The sequence below is a fragment of the Carcharodon carcharias genome, chromosome 16 (assembly GCF_017639515.1).
Source record: "Carcharodon carcharias isolate sCarCar2 chromosome 16, sCarCar2.pri, whole genome shotgun sequence".
Lineage (NCBI taxonomy): Eukaryota > Metazoa > Chordata > Chondrichthyes > Lamniformes > Lamnidae > Carcharodon > Carcharodon carcharias.
In genome coordinates, this window is record NC_054482.1 from 45,564,852 (window position 1) to 45,582,183 (window position 17,332).

Consider the following 17,332-nt stretch of genomic DNA (forward strand, 5'->3'; position numbering starts at 1 on the left):
AAGGCATCCAGGAACTTCCAAATGCTTATTAAATATAAGCAACTATGTATGGGGGCAAATAAGCACAAGGCTACTTCTAGAGGCAGTTCTCTCTCAGTTCTAGAGACATGTGATCTGACATCACTGATGATGTATATTAGTTATGAGCATAATAGGTATTAACTTTTATAATACATCTTCCCCATCGCAAGTCTTTCATTCTACTCATTAAACTACTGATTAACTATTTACACATCCTACTTCGCATCCTCCTGCCCCCCCCCCCCTCCCTCCCCCCCCCACTCAGTCTTTCACGCCAGTGGCGTCAATCTCCTACCATCTTCTCAGCTCTCTTAGAGAACACGTAAGAAATATGTTCTCAATTTCTTCCTGGAACACACATGAACCAGTAGACAGAGATTCCTGTCACTGGTGTACAATATAAAGCTAATGAACAGACATTCACTATTTCTTCTTCTTCTTTGAATTCCCTTTTGAGGTCATGCTGCTGGCCGCTCTTTCTAGAAGGAATGAGACTTGGTCAGCTTCCATTAAGATTTGTACAGCTGCAGTGGGTCTGCAATCTTCTGATCCATAATTTCATTGCTTGGGAAAAGTATCTGTTACTTAAGTACACTCAGTGATTCCTGTACCCTGAGTGAAGTGTTGTACGCTCCCAATGTTGCATTCAAGAATAAATCTGATGGACAAACAGAAGAATGAAGATTATTCTCAAGTGTGATACTTCTGTCAATTCTATTGGGTTTTGTCTTTCTGCTTGCGGTTATTTAGCCTGTGAACCCTCTGCTTTCATGCCAGTGTGAGCTTGTTGTTCACTCGGCATTGGCATTTGAAAGCTCCAGTAATCGAGGCAAAACCTGGAATAGAAGTAAATTTTACCTCAGGTTCCATGACTATGTCATCTCTTAATTGGTCAGGTTGTTGTACTGCTATCTCTACTAGTTTCAGAGAAGTTACACTTCCTTGTATCTCTGAAGTGTGTGTGAGATCAGTAGCTAGTAGACCAGCAGTTTCAGTCACTTCCTCTTCAGCCTTGACCTCAAAATTTGGGAGTCAGCTTTGTGTTCTGTACTTGTTTCACTGGCCATTGTCGGAGCTTCAGTTCCTGGTTTGTCTTCATGAAAGTGCATGCTTGCATCAGGTTGTTTTGTATCATCAGTGTCTTTACCAGAATAGTCAGGTTGATTGGCATCCTGATCACATTCATCAGTAATAATCTAGTCACACTCATTAGTATATTGGTTATCGTCCTCATCTACTCTCTCTTCAAAAAGTAGTGTGAGGTCCAGAAATTCCTCCTCTGACTGGTCACTGTCATCAGTGATGGTCTTGTCTCCTTCTTCATCCACCCTGTCCTCAAAGAGTAATGTAAGTTCCGGAATGCCCTCCTGTGGCTGCAGGTATGGAGTTTTCTGTATGGAGACTAGTTTGGGTCGTTCTGGGCTGACTTGTGTTTTATTGCTGCTGGTGAATAAAGAAGCTGCAAAGTTTTACAGGCCTCTCTGCTTCATAAAGCGCAATCTTGATTATGAATAATTTAAAGAGTGTCAGTAAATTCTCTTCCATTACATCGAAATATGGCAGTTATCTGCCCTTGCACCTCAAGAGAGGTTCCCCCTGGACTGTGAAGTCAAGTCATAGATGGTTGAAGAAATTCAGCCATCAGACACTACTGTATGAGAAAGAATGGACACTGCTGCCCCCATGTCCAACTTAAAATTGGTTCTGTGGCCATTAACTATGATATCTGCACTCCAAAAGGCCTCCTATGTACAGGGACAGATAAGCATGAGGCTTCTTCCAGAGGCATCACTCTCAGAGTTCTAGAGACACATGATCGGACAATACTCATGATTTGTAGTAGCTATTAGCATAATAGCTATTAACCTTTTATACTACATGGCACTGTACACTTTTAAACTATCATGTAGTTTCTCATCAAGGCTATGTAAATTGCACAGTAGTTTCCATGCAAATCAACCTATCCTTTAGCTGACAATTTACTCTCTGACTCTTTCTCCACTGGATGAAGGATTTCCCTGGGGTACTTACCCTCTTTAACATTCTCTTCAAAGTGTTCACTTAATTTCAGTCATTTTCAAATCATATCCAGTCAATTCCTGATAATTTCACTTTACATTGATCAATTTCCTGTAAATTGCACATCCTCAATGCACAGAGTGCCCAATCTTTTTGCAATGAGATAATTGAATTACTATATTTGCATCTTCCTCATGCATTTTGATGGGGCAATGGAGATTTTGTTTCTGACTTTAAAAATAAAGCATTCATGTCTCCAGCAAGTTTTAATGAACAATAATCATCTCCTCTCATCTTTGGATTGTGGACATCATCTTTGATTTCAAATAAAACTGCCATTCATTCATCATTGCCGCTGCCTCCAAGAAGCTCTGTTTTCTCTTTCATGCCAAGCACTTGTTTTCTCATGTTCCACAACTTTTAATTCTCTATATAAACCAATGTTTAATCTAAACTTGAATGTTTTTTCCCAAACCCAGGGCAGTTGTTCTAACAGCTTGTGCGTGTACTTGTAGAAGGAAAAGCTTTTCATCTGATAGTAAATCCTCTAACATTTCCCGACCCCATTTCGTCATTGTCGAAACCTCTGGGCCAGAATTTTTCGCTCAGTGAGCAGGCGCAGCTGGCGTGCCTGGGAGTAGCTGAGAAATGGTCTGCCACCCACGATCTGCCCCCAACCATGATTTTGTGCTGGCTGGCCAATTAACGGCCAGCCAGTGTGAAGCCTGCGCTGATATGATCAGCATTGCCTGGGTTGGCTGGGTTGGGGGGGGGGGGTTGCGGGAGGAGGGCGAGCGCTGAAGTCAGCGCAAGCGTGGGGGAGCACTCACAGAAAGCTCCCTGAAGGCAGACAGCTGCCTCAGGGAGCTGAAGACTGCAAAAGCATCAAATAAAATTTTTAAACCCGGTTAAAAAAAAATGTCCACGCAACATGAGCGGTCACCTGAGCATAGACATTATGAAAATTCTGTGATAAAAGCAAAATAAACTGCAGATGCTGGAAATCCAAAACAAAAACAAAAATAAAAATACCTGGAAAAACTCAGCAGGTATGACAGCATCTGCGGAGAGGAACACAGTTAACGTTTCAAGTCCGTATGACTCTTCAACAGAACTAAGGAAAAATAGAAAAGACGTGGAATATAAGCTCGTTGGGGCGGGGGGGGTGCGGGTGGTGGTAGGACAGGTAGAGCTGGATAGAGGGCCAGTGATAAGTGGAGATTGCCAAAAGATGTCATAAACAAAAGGACAAAGAGGTGTTGAAGGTGGTGATATTATCTAAGGAATGTGCTAATAGGTGACATTAAGGGTAGAAAGCAGGACGAGCAAGATACAGATAGCCCTAGTGGGGGTGGGGTGGGTTGGGGGGAAGGGATTGAAATAGGCTGAAAGGTAGAGATAAATCAATGGATGGAAATACATTTAAAAATAATGGAAATAGGTGGGAAAAGAAAAATCTATATAAGTTATTGGAAAAAATGGGGATTGGAAAGGGGGTGGGGATGGAGGAGAGAGTTCATGGTCTGAAGTTGTTGAACTCAATATTCAGTCCAGAAGGCTGTAAAGTACCTAGTTGGAAGATGAGGTGCTGTTCCTCCAGTTTGCGTTGAGCTTCACTGAAACATTGCAGCAGGCCAATGACAGACATGTGGGCATGAGAGCAGGGTGGTATGTAGAAATGGCAAGCAACAGGGAGGTCTGGGTCATGTTTGCGGACAAACTGAAGGTGTTCCGCAAAGCGGTCACCCAATCTGCATTTGGTCTCTCCAATGTAGAGGAAACCGCATTGGGAGCAGCAAATGCTGTAGACTAAATTGAGGGAAGTGCAAGTATAATGCTGCTTCACCTGAAAGGAGTGTTTGGGCCCTTGGATGGTGAGAAGGAGGGAAGTAAAGGGGCAGGTGTTGCACTTTATTCAGTTACATGGGAAGGTGCAGTGGGAGGGGGTAGAGGTGTAGGGGGTGATGGAGGAGTGGATCAGGTGTCCTGAAGGGAATGATCCCTGCTGAATGCCATCAGTGGGGTGTGAAGGGAAGATGTGTTTGATGGTGGCATCATGCTGGAGTTGGCGGAAATGGTGGAGGATGATCCTTTGAATGCGGAGGCTGGTGGGGTGATAAGTGAGGACAAGGGGGACCCTATCATGGTTCTGGGAGGGAGAGGAAGCTGTGAGGGCGGATGCGCGGGAGATAGGCCGGACGCGGTTGAGGGCCCTGTCAACCACCGTGGGTGGAGAACCTCGGTTAAGGAAGAAGGAAGATATGTCAGAGGAACTGTTTTTGAAAGTGGCATCATCAAAACAGATGCGACGGAGGCAAAGGAACTGAGAGAATGGGATGGAGTCCTTACAGGAAGTGGGGTGTGAGGAGCTGTAGTTAAGGTGGGAGTCGGTAGGCTTGTAATGAATATTGGTGGACAGTCTATCACCAGAAATTGAGGCAGAGAGGTCAAGGAAGGGAAGGGAAGTGTCAGTGATGGACCACATGAAAATGATGGAGAGGTGGAAATTGGAAGCAAAATTAATAAATTTTTCCAGGTCCAGACAAGAGCATGATGCAGCACTGAAGCACTCATCAATGTACCCGAGAAAGATTTGTGGGAAGGGGGCTGGACTAGGACTGGAACAAGGATTGTTCCACATACCCCATAAAGAGAGAGCCATAACTGGGGCCCATGTGGGTACCCATAGCCACACCTTTTATTTGGAGGAAGTGAGAGGAGTTTAAGGAGAAATTGTTCAGTGAGAGAACAAATTCAACCAGACAGATTGTTCGGGTCTCTGTTCGAGGAAGAAGCTAAGGGTCCTCAGACCATCCCGGGGATGGAGGTGTAGAGGGATTGGACATCATTAGGGAAGAGGAGGGGGATGGGGCCAGGGAACTGGAAATTGTTGATATGACGTAGGGTGTCAGAGGAATCGTGGATGTAGGTGGAAAGGGAACTGGACAAGGGGAGAGAGGAGTCAAGATAGCAAGAAATGAGTTCCGTGGGGCAGGAACAGGCTCGGTATGACACGATCGGTATGCCGGGACCATCCTGTTTGTGGATTTTGGGTAGGAGGTAGAAGCGGGCCATCCGAGGTTGGGAGACTATGAGGTTGGAAGCTGTGGAAGGAAGATCTCCAGAGGAGATGAGGTCAGAAACAATCCTGGAAACAATGGCTTGATGTTCAGTGGTGGGGTCATGGTCCAGGTGGAGGTAGGAGGAAGTGTCTGTGAGTTGACGCTCAGCCTCTGCGAGATAGAGGTCAGTGCGCCAGACAACAACAGCACCACCCTTGTCAGCAGATTTGATGACGATGTCAGGGTTGGACCTGAGAGAATGGAGTGCAGCACGTTCAGAGAGAGACAGGTTAGAGTGGGTGAGAGGAGCAGAGAAATTGAGATGACTGATATCACGCCAACAGTTCTCAATGAAAAGATCAAGAGAAGGTAAGAATCCAAAGGGAGGCGTCCAGGCGGAGGGAGAATATCGGAGGCGGATAAAAGAATCTGTTGAACGGGAAGAGGACTACTGCCCAAAGAAGTGAGCATGGAGCCTCCACTCAGGTTATCTGTACCTTGCTCATCCTGCTTTTTACCCTTAATGTCACCTATTAGCACATTTCTTAGCTAATATTCTGTGCATGGACTTTTATTATTTTTAATTTAATGACTGAAACCTCATCCTGCCCTTGGATGAGGTTTCCTGAAAAATGCAAAGGCCGCCTGGCCAACTCGCCCGCCCGCCAACCGCTACATTGGATGGGCAGTGAAAAATCACAGTTAATTGTGGCGTTAATGGGCTTAATAGCCCTCTTAATTGTCGGCGTGCGCACTTCTGAGTTTACCGTGCGCCCGCCAACTGAAATATCACATGCTATTTTATCCTCAAACCAGTCGGGTGCACGCCTGCACGCCGAGTGAAAAATTCTGCCCCTGCTGCCTTTATTTATCAATATCGCTAAGGTTATTGCTACTCTAATCTTCCTTTCTGTTTCCATTTAAGCTTTTGCTCACTCATTCATCTTCCTACATCTTAACGCTAAAATCAAGACTTCTCACATAATATTTTAATCTCAACCTTTCCCATAACCTTGAAACTTACCTTTCACAGTCTTGATTCTTTCTTTCTTTTGGCATCCCATGATTCTTATTTCCTAATTGCTCTCTCTTACTTTGGTGCCTGCAAGAGGGGCTTTGGCCTCTTACTTTGTTTCTCAGAATAAAAATCAAAAAACTCACCTGAAAGTCTTGAAATATTTGCTTTTCTCTGCAAGCTCCATTTTCCCCTTCTGAATCCATTGTTTTTTGTTTTTTTTTATTCACACAAGTGAAACTGTCAGGTGGAATTATACAGTCCTTTAAAGAATTTATTGTTCCACAAATGTTGGACGGATGGATATGGGAAGGATATTTTTGACTCTGGGCTGTTTAAACTCCTATTTTTAACTGGAACTAAGCACATAATCATGTAAGGTCTGAAAACCCGTGAACCTTTGATTCCAATGTGAATGCCAAGAACTGCTTACCAATGACTAACAGCAATGATTCCACCAAGGTATTTGGGGTCAAGTATGATCACTATTTTGCATAAATTATGCAGACTCATGATTCACAGGGTCACATCTTACCAGAAGAGAGAAGCCACAAAACGTAGCAGAAGGTGTTGGGTCTGGGAGTGTAGGAGCCTTCCTCAGACTGCTAACCTGCACCTATCAGCACTTCCTCCCAGGATGGAGTCGTGTTACTTCCTTTTCTTAACTGGGTCCATTCCCCTAGATTCACATCAGAAGTGTACCAGAAGGGGAAAATATTTTTTTTACCCCCAAATTGGCTATCTTTCAAGCAATGTGGTTGACTCTTAAATGCCTTCTGAAATGGCCAAGCAAGCTACTCAGTTGTATCAAACCACTACAAAGTCTCAAAAAAGGAATGAAACTGGATGGAGCACCTGGCATCAACCTAGGCACTGGAAATGACAACGGCAAACTCAGTCCTGTCGACCCTGCAAAATCCTCCTTACTAACATCTGGGCTAGTACCAAAATTAGAAGAGCTGGCTCACAGACTAGTCAAGCAGCTGCCTGACACAGTCATCCTCACAGAATCATGTCTTACAGATAATGTCCCAGGTACCACCATCACCATCCCTGGGTATGTCCTGTCCCACCGGCAGGTCAGACCCAGCAGAGGTGGTGGCACAGTGGTATACAGTAGGGAGGGAGTTGCCTTGGGAGTCCTCAACATCAACTCCAGACCCCATGAAGTCTTCTGGCATCAGGTCAAACATGGGCAAGGAAACCTCTTGCTGATTATCATGTACCCCCCCCCCACCTCCCACAGCAGATGAATCAGTGCTCCTCCATGTTGAACTAAAAGCTTTTTTCTTCTCTCCGTCAAATCGTCCACATTCTCTAGTTGATCAACAATTGCAAGGAACGCAGTGTTGTTTAAGTTCTTAATATCCTCAGGACAAAATTCACCACTTGGAGGAAGCACTAAGGGTGGGGAACTTCGAAGTCCATCATCAAGAGTGGCTCAGTAGCACCAATACAGACCAAGCTGGCCAAACCCTAAATGACATAGCTGCTAGACTGGGTCTGCAGCAGGTGTTGAGAGAACCTACAAGAAGGAAAAACATACTTGACCCCATCCTCACCGACCTCAGATGCACCTGTCCATGACAGTAGGAGTGACCAACGCACAGTCAGCGTGGTGGCGAAGTCCTGCCTTCACATTGAGAATACCCTCCATCGTGTTTTGTGGCACTACCACCGTGCTAAATGGGATAGATTCCGAACAGATCTAGCAACTCAAGATTGAGCATCCATGAGGTGCTGTGGGCCATCAGCAGCAGCAGAATTGTACTCAAAACACAATCTGTAACCTCATGTTGTGGCATATCCCCCCCTCGACCATTACCATCAAGCCAGAAGATCAACCCTGGTTCAATGAGGAGTGCAGAAGGGCATGCTAGGAGCAGCACTAGTTATGCTGAAAAATCAGGTGTCAACCTGATGAAGCTACAATATAGGACTACTTGTATGCCAAACAGCATAAGCAGCAAGTGATATATAGAGCTAAGCAATCCCACAACCAACGGATCAGATCTAAGCTCTGCAGTCCTGCCGCATCCAGTGGTGAATGGTGGTGGACAGCTAAACAACTCATTGGAGGAGGAGGCTCCACGAATATGCCCATCCTCAATGATGGGGGAGCCCAGCACATCAGTGCAAAAGATAAGGCTGAAGCATTTGCTACTACCTTCAGCCAGAAGTGCCGAGTGGATGATACATCTCGACCTCCAATGGAGGTCCCCAGCATCACAGCCAATTCAATTCACTCTACATGATATCAAGAAATGGCTGAAGGCATTGGATACTGCAAAGGCTATGGGCCCTGACAATATTCGGCAATAGTACTGAAGACTTGTGTTCCAGAGCTTGCTGCGCCCTTAGCCAAGCTGTTTCAGTACAGCTACAAAACTGGCATCTACCCAGCTATGTGGAAAATTGCCCAGCTTTGTCCTGTACACAAAAAGCAGGACAAATCCAATCTGGCCAACTACCGCCCCATCAGTCTACTCTAAATCATCAGTAAAGTAATGGAAGGGGTTATCAACAGTGCTATCAAGTGGCATTTGCTTAGCAATAACCTGCTCACTGACACCCAGTTTGGGTTCCGCCAGGGCCACTCAGCTCCTGACCTGATTACAGCCTTGGTTCAAACATGGACAACAGAGCTGAACTCCATAGGTGAGGTGAGAGTGGCTGCATGTGACATCAGGCCTCATTTGACCATGTGTGGTATCAAGGAGCCCTAGCAAAACTGGAGTCAATGGGAATCAGGGGGAAAACTCTCCAATGGTTGGAGTCACACCTAGCACAAAGGAAGATGGTTGTGGTTGTTGGAGGTCAGGCATCTCAGCTCCAGGACATCATTGCAGGAGTTCCTCATGGTAGTGAGCTCGACCCAACCATCTTCAGCTGCTTCATCAATGACCTTCCTTCCATCATAAGATCAAAAGTGGGGATGATTGCACAATGTTCAGCACCATTTGTGACTCCACAGATACTGAAGGAGTCGATGTCCAAATGCAGCAAGACCTGGACAATATCCAGGCTTGGGCTGACAAGTGGCAAGTAACATTCTCACCACATAAGTGCCAGGCAATGACCATCTCCAACAAGAGAGAAACCAACCATCGCCTCTTGATGTTCAATGCCATTACCATCACTGAATCCCCCACTATCAATATCCTGGGGTTATCATTTACCAAAAACTGAACTGGACTAGCCATATAAATACTGTGGCTACAAGAGCAGGTCAGAGGCTAGGAATCGTGCGACGAGTAACTCGCCTCCTGACTCCCCAAAGCCTGTCCACCATCTACAAGGCACAAGTCATGAGTGTGATGGAATACTCCCAATTGCCTGGATAAGTGTAGCTCCCACAAACCATCCAGGACAAAGCAGCCCGCTTGATTGGTACCATATTCACAAACATTCACTCCCTTCACCACTGATGCACAGTTGCAGCAGTGTGTACCACCTACAAGATGCACTGCAGGAATTCACCAAGGCCCTTTAGACAGCACCTTCCAAACCCACAACCACTACCATCTAGAAGGACAAGGGCGGCAGATAGATGGGAACACCACCACCTGGAAGTTCTCCTTCAAGTCTCTCGCCATCCTGACTTGGAAACACATCGCCATTCCTTCACTGTCACTGGGTCAAAATCCTGGAACTCCCTTCCTAACAGCACTGTGGGTGTACCTACACCACAGGGACTGCAGTGGTTCAGGAAGGCAGCTCACCACCACCTTCTCAAGGGCAGCTCAGATTGGGCAATAAATGCTGGCCCAGCCAGCAAAGCCCACATCCCGTGAATGAACAAAAAAAAATTCACACTTTGCAACTTTCAAAACTCAGTTTTGGAAAACAGTTTTGGATAACTCTAGCTCCATGATTTGCTTTGAAGCATTTTTGTACATAATCTGACAGAAATTTACAAAACAAAATTTGTATCTGTATTTGTGGATCACGCACCTTGTAGCACAACAATCTTCCATTAGAACAAATCTGGTTTGGAGTATAGGATAACTATGAACATTAGAATAGGAAGGTGCCCTATATCTGGGCTTTGCAGTTTTAAGAAAAATAATACTGTTATTTTGATTGGATTGCAGTTTTGTGGGATTTTTAAAAATTGTGCTTTTATTTTCCATCCAGAGCCTCCTGTCATCCAAACTCAGCCTAGCAATCTGAATGTGATTCTGAATAATCCCATTATTCTTCCTTGTGAGGCCATTGGCACACCAAGCCCCACTATTACCTGGCAGAAGGAAGGCATCAGCATTAACGCAGCAGGTAAAACGGTCAAAACTTTTGTCATTCCAAAAATACATTCAAATTCACTGATTTCTGGAAATGTTCAGGAGATTGGTCGCATTGGGTAAACACTACGCTACATTTCTACTCTGGTTGGAACTTTTGCTTGAGCTTTCACCTCAAAGTCAATAAAATCAATTATTTGGGGTGGAATCATCCCAGATTTGCACTAAGTTCGGTAGCAGGCAGGAAAAAGGATATTTTACCCACTGGCCGAAATGGTGGGTTTTCGCACCTTATCGCCCTATTCCTACCTCATTAATCATGCATTCCCGGCAAACACGCCATTTCGCTCATTGGCGGCCTCTGATTCACCTGCCATGCCATCACCTCGTTGCTTCCTTATGCCAGGCGCCATATTTAAAGTGCAGCCGTGTGCACACCTTTCGATGCTTCTAGCCCAGGTCTGCTGCACACACATGGCCCCGAAAAGCAAGAAGTCTGCAGCCTCCTGATTCAGTGAAGTGACCCTGGAACGCCTTTTGGACGCCATGGAAGCCTGCCGCAATGTCCTCTACCCCTGCTATGGGTGATGGCCAGCAAGCAAGGACATTAATCCTACACTGACAGGCAGTGGCAACAGTGGTCAGCGCCAATGCCCTGCAAAAGAGGACAGAAAGAGGATGAATGTTCTCCTCCCTTCTGCCAGGGTGTCACTTTTCTCATCACTCTCAACTCACATGTTCTCAAACCCAGCACACATCCACAGGGATCTCACACTTCAAGGAAAAATACCACTAACTCTCACACACACCCTTCATCTCCATCAGGCTCATATCCTCTGGAGCACGCGTCCTCATCCCATCCATGATCCCGCTCACCACACAAACATTCCACACGGTGCCACGTGTCCTGCTCACATTCTCTCCATCTGTTTCATGCAGGAGAAGCTGGCTCACAGCAGCAGGAAGAGGTCCCAGACTGGGGGTGGAGTGGCCCCCATTAGGCTTCTTACTCATTTTGAGGAGCATGCCATTGTGCTGACTGGTGAGGACATGGACTGTGCCTAAGGTCAGTGGCAAACACCCACATGAGGATCCTAAACCACATCATCCCTCTCAATGCAAATGAGTGCTCACTCTGTTGCCATGCACTAATTATCTCTACTTTGGTTCACAGGGAGCTCTGCCAAACGACCGACACCCTCAGCCAGCCAATCACTCAGCTCCAACTAAGAGGACACTTCCTCCATTGAAGAGCTGGAAATAAGCAACCTGGAAGACCTGCCACAGCGCTTACCCACACACTCCACCAGCAGTGGGACCTAGATCTAGAGCAGGCTCAGGTTCACAATCTGGTGGTCACCGCACAGACACCTGTCCGCAGCAGGAGGAGGCAGTATCAGCCGAGCTTCCCGGCAATCGGAGGACTGCTGGGGAAGAGGCATCTATGAGGTCCGAGTCAGATGACGAGCTTCTGGATTTGTGGAGAGTCAGCAGAAGGCAGGGGAACATCACGCAGAACTGTTGGAAGCCCTCGACAGAGTGGTATATGAGTTGCAGGAGTGCATCTGCCTGCTCTCTGTTGAAGTGGTGTCCACATGTGTGCATATGGAGGTCTCCATGGGAAGGCCAGTGGATGCCATGGAGATCCTGGTCCAGCAGAATGCACACAGACCTGCACTCCATCGCGGTAACGATGGGTGAGTTCCTGCAGTTGCATCACAGGAGGGAAACGGGGGACCTCGACATCCCTCCAGGTGTCCCTTTACCTCAAGGAGTCAGGCCGAGGACCTTGGGCACCTGAAGGAAGGAGGAGCAGCAGCTGGACACCCCTGGGTCATCCACTCAGGAATCTCAGAGACTGTCCACTCCCTCCGAGTCCCCTTTGCCTGTGAACCCCCAACATTATCCTCCGTCGCCTAAGAGGGACCGGCTGGCCCACAGGAGGACAGCCAAAGCAAGCTGGATTCCCAAGGCATCGGCACTGTAGAGGACCCATGCCAAAGTCATCAGAGGCAACAGGGCCAACATTGCAGAGGCTGTCTCCACCCCTGCTGCAGATGTCAGAAGAAGTGGTAGACCTAGAAAATTTTAAAATTTCTAATCACAAGTGGTTGCACGGGTGAACACCTTTTGTCATTTTATAACCTGAAAATATATTCAGTTCCATGGAATAATGTGTAATGGTGTCTTTCAGCTTCATTTAGAGGCTTCGCGAGTCCTCTCTCTGCATCTGCCTCCTCCACCCAGCACCCCCCCCCACCCACCCACTAGCAGTTCAGCTGCACACAGACGCCCCATGAGTGATTCTGGAGGAAGAAGTGTGTGTATTGGGTAGGGCCTTTCAAAGCCTCGTGCAAGCATCTCCCTTGCATGTGGATCCTTCCTCCAATACACTCATCTCAATGTTCCGAATATTTTCAGTGCTGCCTGCCGAGATTCACTTTCAGTTGTCCATCTGAGCTGACCTTCATCTTCATCCACCCACTGGTCACACTCCAACACAGCAACTGTTCCTACCCAACGCAAGGCTCCTTTCACTCTCAATTTTGCAAGATGGTACTGGTGAAGTATGTCTTTAGCTCCCCCATCCTTTCCCCTCCCCCAGTCACCCATGTCCCTTTGCCCATCACTGTATACCCTTCTGGCATTACATTCCACCTCCCCACCGTCACCTACCATCCGAACCATTTTCTTTCTGGGTTGTCCAGGTGAACATGCACGTTCCCAGCTTCCTGAGAATCCTACCCCATCCACATTGACTTCCCCAATCTCCTCCTTCCCACCCCCAGGGTCCATGTCAGTTTCAAAGTCCCCACTAACCACCCTCACCATTCCTTCAACGGCTACCCGGCTACCATCGCACCCTCACCCTCCCACTGGCTCACTCTGCCCTCTCTCATTCTCACCATTCCCTCTTAAATTGCCCAGCCTCATTTAACTCCCCAGGAGGCAGACATTGACTTCATAGACCCCTCCCTTGCACATTCACCAAAACATCCCCTGCCCTTACTCCTTCTTCAACCCTTATTCATTCCTCCACCCTTACTCATTCCTCCACCCTTACTCGTTGCCCCCCCCCGACCCCCCCCCCAGGACTTCTTCACTTCTTCCTCCCCCCGGGATTCCTTCCTTCCCCCGGACTCCTTCCTCCCCTGGAATCCTTACTTCTCTCGGACTCCTTCCTCCCCCCAGACTCCTTCCCCCACTCTGAACTTCTTCCTTACACCTTCCTTCCCCCTTATACCAACCTCCCCAGTTGCTGCATTCTCCGTTATACCCTCCTCTCCCCATAGTCGCTCCCCAACTCCCAATCTCACCCTCCGGACACCATTATTCCTCCCCCCAACCTCACCCCTCCCTGATAACATTATTCCACTCCTCATCCTCCCCACTGACACCATCGCTCTCCCCCCCACCGACCTCATCCCACATACCATTGTTTCCCCCCCTCCCAATTTCATCACCACCATCCCCCCCACCCTCTCGGTACACCTTCCTTTCCCACTCACAGCTGGTCCTTCCTCTCCACCCCGTCGATGATCATCCATAGCAGCCCATGGCCAAGACCATGATGTCCTGAAGCAGACCCCAGACATCAACAGAGCCCTCCAAATTTCTGTGAGCTGCTTTGCGACAGAGTCATGTCCATGAGAATCCACCCAGCGTGCGATGTACATGTTCCTCCAGGGTCCGGTTGCTGTAGGGCTTCAGCATCTTCTGCTCCTCAGATGTCCGTGATGTGAGCAAGGCCCTGACAGTAAGTCCCAACTTCTGCAAGTCACACTTGTCAAGACGTGTTCTATACCAGCGTGCTTTCCCTCTGATGTGGGCGGTAAATTTGACACCGGAGGTATGATTCCATTGAGCACGGCTTATAATGATATGCAGATGTATTTAAATGAAGCTCCCAACGACCAGCAAAAGGCGGCCCGCCATTGACAGGAGGAGGGCACAATCGCAAACTAGTTTCACAATGGCGTGAAACCAATTTTTGGCCTTCCCATCATATTGCCCACTCATGACACTCAACGCCAATGGCCACAGAAAATTACACCCTTGGTAACATTTCTCCAAAAACCTAATTTCAGCTTACTATTTGCTGTGTGATGGGACTCAATGTTTCCCATGATAAAGCCTCAATGCTTTCTCTTGTACAGGAGGGGATTACACTGTTCTACCCAATGGAGGTCTTCAGATTACTCGAGCTGCAGTAAAAGATACTGGAACATTCATATGTGTTGCACAGAATCCAACTGGCACAGCCCTGGGAAAGATAAAGCTGAGGGTGCAGGGTAAGTTGCAAAAAATGTAATTATTAAAGTGGATTAATTTGGAAAGGAGCAAGTTACCTCAATAGAGGTCTGTAATTTTTTTTAACGGATTAGATCAAGAATAATGATCTTATTAATTTCCTTTGGCAATTATTTATATTACTGTTTACTTCTGAAGTCCTCTCTTTATGTGGTGATACACAGCAGCTGTGGACAGAGTGTAGTATTCCGTGAGCCTGCAGAGCTTGGGATTGAGATGAGGAGAAGCCAAGCCGAGAGCCAAACAGAGTTGATCACTGGCAGATGATACATGGTTTACTCAGGCACAAAGTTGTGATATGCACATCTAGTTTCAGTTACATGAGTAGATGGGAGAAACTGGGCTAACAACTTTATAGAAGTGGAGATTTGATAGGGGTATTCAAAATCATGAGGGGTCTAGACAGAGTAGATAAGGAGAACTGTTCCCATTTGCAGAAGGATCAAGAACCAGAGAACACCAATTTAGAATAATTGACAAAAGAATTAAAGGTGACGTTAGGAAAAACTACTTTATGCAGTGAGTAGTTACAATCTGGAATGTACTGTCTGAGAGTGTGGTGGAGGCAGATTCATTCATGGCTTTCAAAAAGGAAATGGATAAGCACCTGAGGGGAAAAATTAGAGAACTAAGGGGAAAGAGCAGGGGAGCGGGACTAGCTAAATTCCTCTTACAGAGAGCCAGCACAGGCTCGACGGGCCCTTTTCAGTGCTGTAACCATTTCATCATTCTAACCAGAGAGATCTGATCAGTAGTATATTTCTAATGGTGCTTTTAACAACAATGACTGAATTTCAGAAGTAATTAAACACCTTTGAGATGTGTCTGAGAAATATGAAAAGGCCCTACCTAAGTACAAGTACTCTTGTTAAAGATTGCTGTAGAAAAGTATGCAGTCTGTAACATTTCTGTGTCACATTTTTCAAATGAATCATCGGTTGCAGGCTTACTGTACCAATAATCGTTTGGTAGTACAACCCATGCTGCAAAACTCAAAACACAAGTGTCCACGTTAGATGTGATTATGCAATCAGACATTTGCTAAATGATCCTCAGTGTGCCAAGAATTACACTGACAGCTAATTCAGTTTCGGAGTGTGGCACATTTGCGTGTACTGGAAACTAATTATATTACTACACAGGGCCCTGTTTTTAGCAGACAGAAAGAACATGTGCACACACTGCATCTATTTCAGGTAAACAAAATAAGTGACAGCCATTCACTGGTTCATTCTTCAGGGCAAAGCCTTGACCCATCAGAATCAAGTGCCTGGTTTAAATTTCAAACAGTGTTTGACAGTTAACTGTCAATCATCATCAACTGATGCATTCTCCATGGCAATACCTCTACCAGTCGGAGTCCACTTGCCAACCAATCAGCACATTCTTCTCCTACAGTATAAATTGTTGTTGACTTTACATTTGGTATTCTTGTGAATTGTCCTGATGAGTGCAAGATGAAAAGCTTCGACAAAATTGTCCCTTTTTTTAGAAATGCTTACTGTACCCTTGTGTTACATTTTCATTTTGGGGTCAACCAGAGTGTCATTTCAGTGTGACTATCCACTGGTACTGTCACTGGCTGTCTTAATTTACAAGCAGAGAGCTTCTAACAGCAATAGGTATTTAGTGCAATAATTTCAATTGGTCATACTTGCTTTACCAATGAACTAAAAAATGATCCTCGTATTGGATATTCAGCTGCCCTGAGCTCTTAATGTAACCATGGTCCAACGTATGCAGATGAAAGTTAAAGATTGTGAATTGGCCCGGTAGAACTATATCATCTAGTTTCTCCTTTTTTAATTTGTATCGAGATCTAATTTAATAATGTTATGGTCTGGTCCTTATTCTTCTGAACTATCATCTCATATAATTCCTAAGCTTTAAAAATGTAATATTTCATTATTCTTCCTCCTTATTTCCTTTCTGAAATGAAAACAAGGCCTTGTCTCATTCACTAAGCTACAGGGTATTAAACTATGGAATTCCTTACCTCCTTCATCCTACAATGTTCATTAAAAACATTTTGTGTACTATGTCTAAATATTTCTTAAATAGTTTTGTAATTTAATTGAAGTTAGCACTTTCTATTTTTCAAGTGCCTCCAGTTATAACAGCCCATCCAAAGAACTATGTTGTTGCTTTGGATAAATCAGTCACCATGGTCTGTGAGGCCAAGGGTTACCCAATTCCTGAAGTCACCTGGAACAAAGATGGACAACAAGTTACAGAGAGCATTCGCCAGAGGATCCTCAGCACTGGTGCCCTGCAGATTGCCTTTGTCCAACCCAGAGACACTGGACGATACACCTGTACAGCTTCCAATCCAGCAGGTTCCAGCAGCTCTGTCATGGTTCTGACTGTTCACAGTAAGTGTTATTTTATGTTCTACTATCCACAGTAATATATTTTGCTTTTAGAGCATTTGGAGTTCTTTAACCTATTATTAAAATGCATTTAAACAACAAGAAACACCTGGACCAATTTGCTGTGGCAGTTTTCAGGCATGAATGAAGTAGTGGCACAAGAGAAATAGAAAGGCAGAATCTGACACCTTGTTCCACCCACACTTGAACCATTATCATCTTAGTGAAGCCCTTGAAATGTGAGGATCCAATGACATCAATAGGTCACTGCTGCAATTTGCATGTGCTAAGGTG

General features: G+C 45.9%; 1 protein-coding gene across 4 annotated transcripts in view; it reads left to right on the forward strand.

Moving 5' to 3' along the window:
* Window positions 1-17,332, forward strand: part of hmcn1 (hemicentin 1) — a 725,933-nt gene that overhangs the window by 611,624 nt on the left and 96,977 nt on the right. For all 4 annotated transcript variants that reach the window (XR_005945469.1, XM_041207700.1, XM_041207701.1 and 1 more), the window contains exons 79-81: window positions 10,255-10,392; window positions 14,516-14,650; window positions 16,772-17,041. Coding sequence is in view for 3 of the 4 variants with exons in the window: in XM_041207700.1 (XP_041063634.1) it covers window positions 10,255-10,392; window positions 14,516-14,650; window positions 16,772-17,041 (543 nt within the window). In the remaining variant the exon portion in view is untranslated. The remainder of the gene's footprint in view (window positions 1-10,254; window positions 10,393-14,515; window positions 14,651-16,771; window positions 17,042-17,332) is intronic.